Source organism: Mandrillus leucophaeus, unplaced genomic scaffold (genome assembly GCF_000951045.1).
Source record: "Mandrillus leucophaeus isolate KB7577 unplaced genomic scaffold, Mleu.le_1.0 Scaffold959, whole genome shotgun sequence".
NCBI classification, from domain to species: domain Eukaryota; kingdom Metazoa; phylum Chordata; class Mammalia; order Primates; family Cercopithecidae; genus Mandrillus; species Mandrillus leucophaeus.
In genome coordinates this window covers 80198-81907 of record NW_012110463.1, presented here as the reverse complement: position 1 = coordinate 81907, position 1710 = coordinate 80198, and the positions used below count along the sequence as shown (strand labels likewise).

At 46.3% G+C, this 1710-nt stretch overlaps 1 protein-coding gene across 1 annotated transcript in view; it reads left to right on the top strand.

Moving 5' to 3' along the window:
• The first annotated feature begins 899 nt into the window (after positions 1–899).
• The window catches only part of LOC105532422 (zinc finger protein 254-like), a 51814-nt gene continuing 51003 nt past the window's right edge, over positions 900–1710 (top strand). Inside the window, 1 exon segment of the mRNA XM_011970593.1 lies at positions 900–1137. Within this exon segment, the coding sequence (XP_011825983.1) occupies positions 1108–1137 (30 nt within the window). The 5' untranslated portion in view covers positions 900–1107.

Genomic DNA, 1710 nt, shown 5'->3' with positions numbered 1-1710 from the left:
TGTCTAGACAAAAAATAAAAAATAAAAAATGATAAGAGATCATAAAATATGTATAAAAATCTAGAATGGTCAAAAAGACAAATTCGATGGACTTTATTTTTGTTATTATTATTATGATTATTTTTGAGACAAAGTTTCGCTGTGTCGCCCAGGCTAGGGTGCGATGGCAAGATCTTGACTCACTGCAACCTCAGCCCCCAGGGTTCAAGGAATTCTGCTGCCTCAGCCTCCTGAGAAGCTGGGATTACAGGCACGCGCCACCATACCCAGCTAATTTTTTTTTTACTTTTATTTTTTTGAGACAGAATTTCACTCTTGTTGTCCAGGCTGGAGTGTAATGACGCGATCTACACTCACTGCAGCCACCACCTCCTGGGTTCAAGCAGTTCTCCTGCCTCAGCCTCCCGAGAAGCTGGGATTACAGGTACATGCCTCTACGCCTAGCTAACTTTGTATTTTTAGTGGAGATGAGGTTTCACCATGTTAGTCAGACTGGTCTTGAACTCCTGACCTCAGGTGATCCGCCCGCCTGGGCCATCGAAAGTGCTGGGATTACAGGCGTGAGTCACCGCGCCCAGCTGATGGATTTACTTACAACGGTTTATTAAATTAGCTTTTGTACTGATAATACATTATTACTAAAGTAAAAGTTGATTTTCTCTTGAACAAAAATTTTATGTATTATTAATATATATAAAAATGTTTGTTCACATTTTGAATACGTTGAAAAAGAGAGAGAGCAAAACAGATACAGAATTTTCGCATGCTCTGGGGTGGGCCTGGCTCAGCTCAGGGAGGAAGCCCTGCCTGATAAGGCTGCAGCTTAAGCTGTCACTCTTCAGTCCAGCGTGTGATCACATCTTCTATCACTCAGGGTCTGACTAGGCGGGGCCTTAAACGTTATCCAATCAGGGACGTTGGACTGGGAACTGTCCAATCAGGCACACAGCTGGAGCGGACAAGGGCGGCTTCCGGGATATGGCGGGGCCTTTGTCTCTTGCTGCCGCTGGAGCTGCAGGTCTGTCTTCACTGATCTGTATCCTCTGCTCCTAGAGGCCCCGCGTTTGTGGCGCTGTTACCAGCAGGTATTGGAGATCCACAGCTAAGATGCCGGGACCCCCTAGAAGCCTAGAAATGGTAAGAATTCCAGTCCGACATCCCGAGAGAGGGGAGGGGGCTGGTTGGAACTGGTGGGAAGCGGTTGTGGCGGGACGCAGGCCTCCCCGCAGTCAGCTCCACAATCTGCGCCCGGAGTTCTCCTTTCCCAGCTCGGCCTCAGTCCCCTGCAGAAATAAGATGGCGGCTACGCTGACAGCCAAATCCCCAGGCGTCCTGTCTCTTCTCTGCGCAGTGACCCGCAGTCCCGCGTCTCTCCCAAATCGTACAGGGACCCAGGGATGGTCGTCAGGGGAGAATCCTGACTCGGGTTGCGTGTTCATGAACGGGAAGAGCTTTGGTCTGTGGGGTTCCCAGGCCCTCTTTTTTCCCATTAAAAATTTATGGGCGTCACTGCAAAAATACTAAGTAATTTAATAAAAGAATAATTGAAAAAATTGTACAGCACCCAGCTGTGGTTTGTAATTTGTGGTCCATGGAAGGGGCTTGAAGAAAAGATTGATATAAGGTTCATGATAAAGAAAACCAAATTCAATAATTGGCTAGGTACAGTTATCTAGCTTTTTTTTTTTTTTTTTTTTTTTTTTTTTTTTT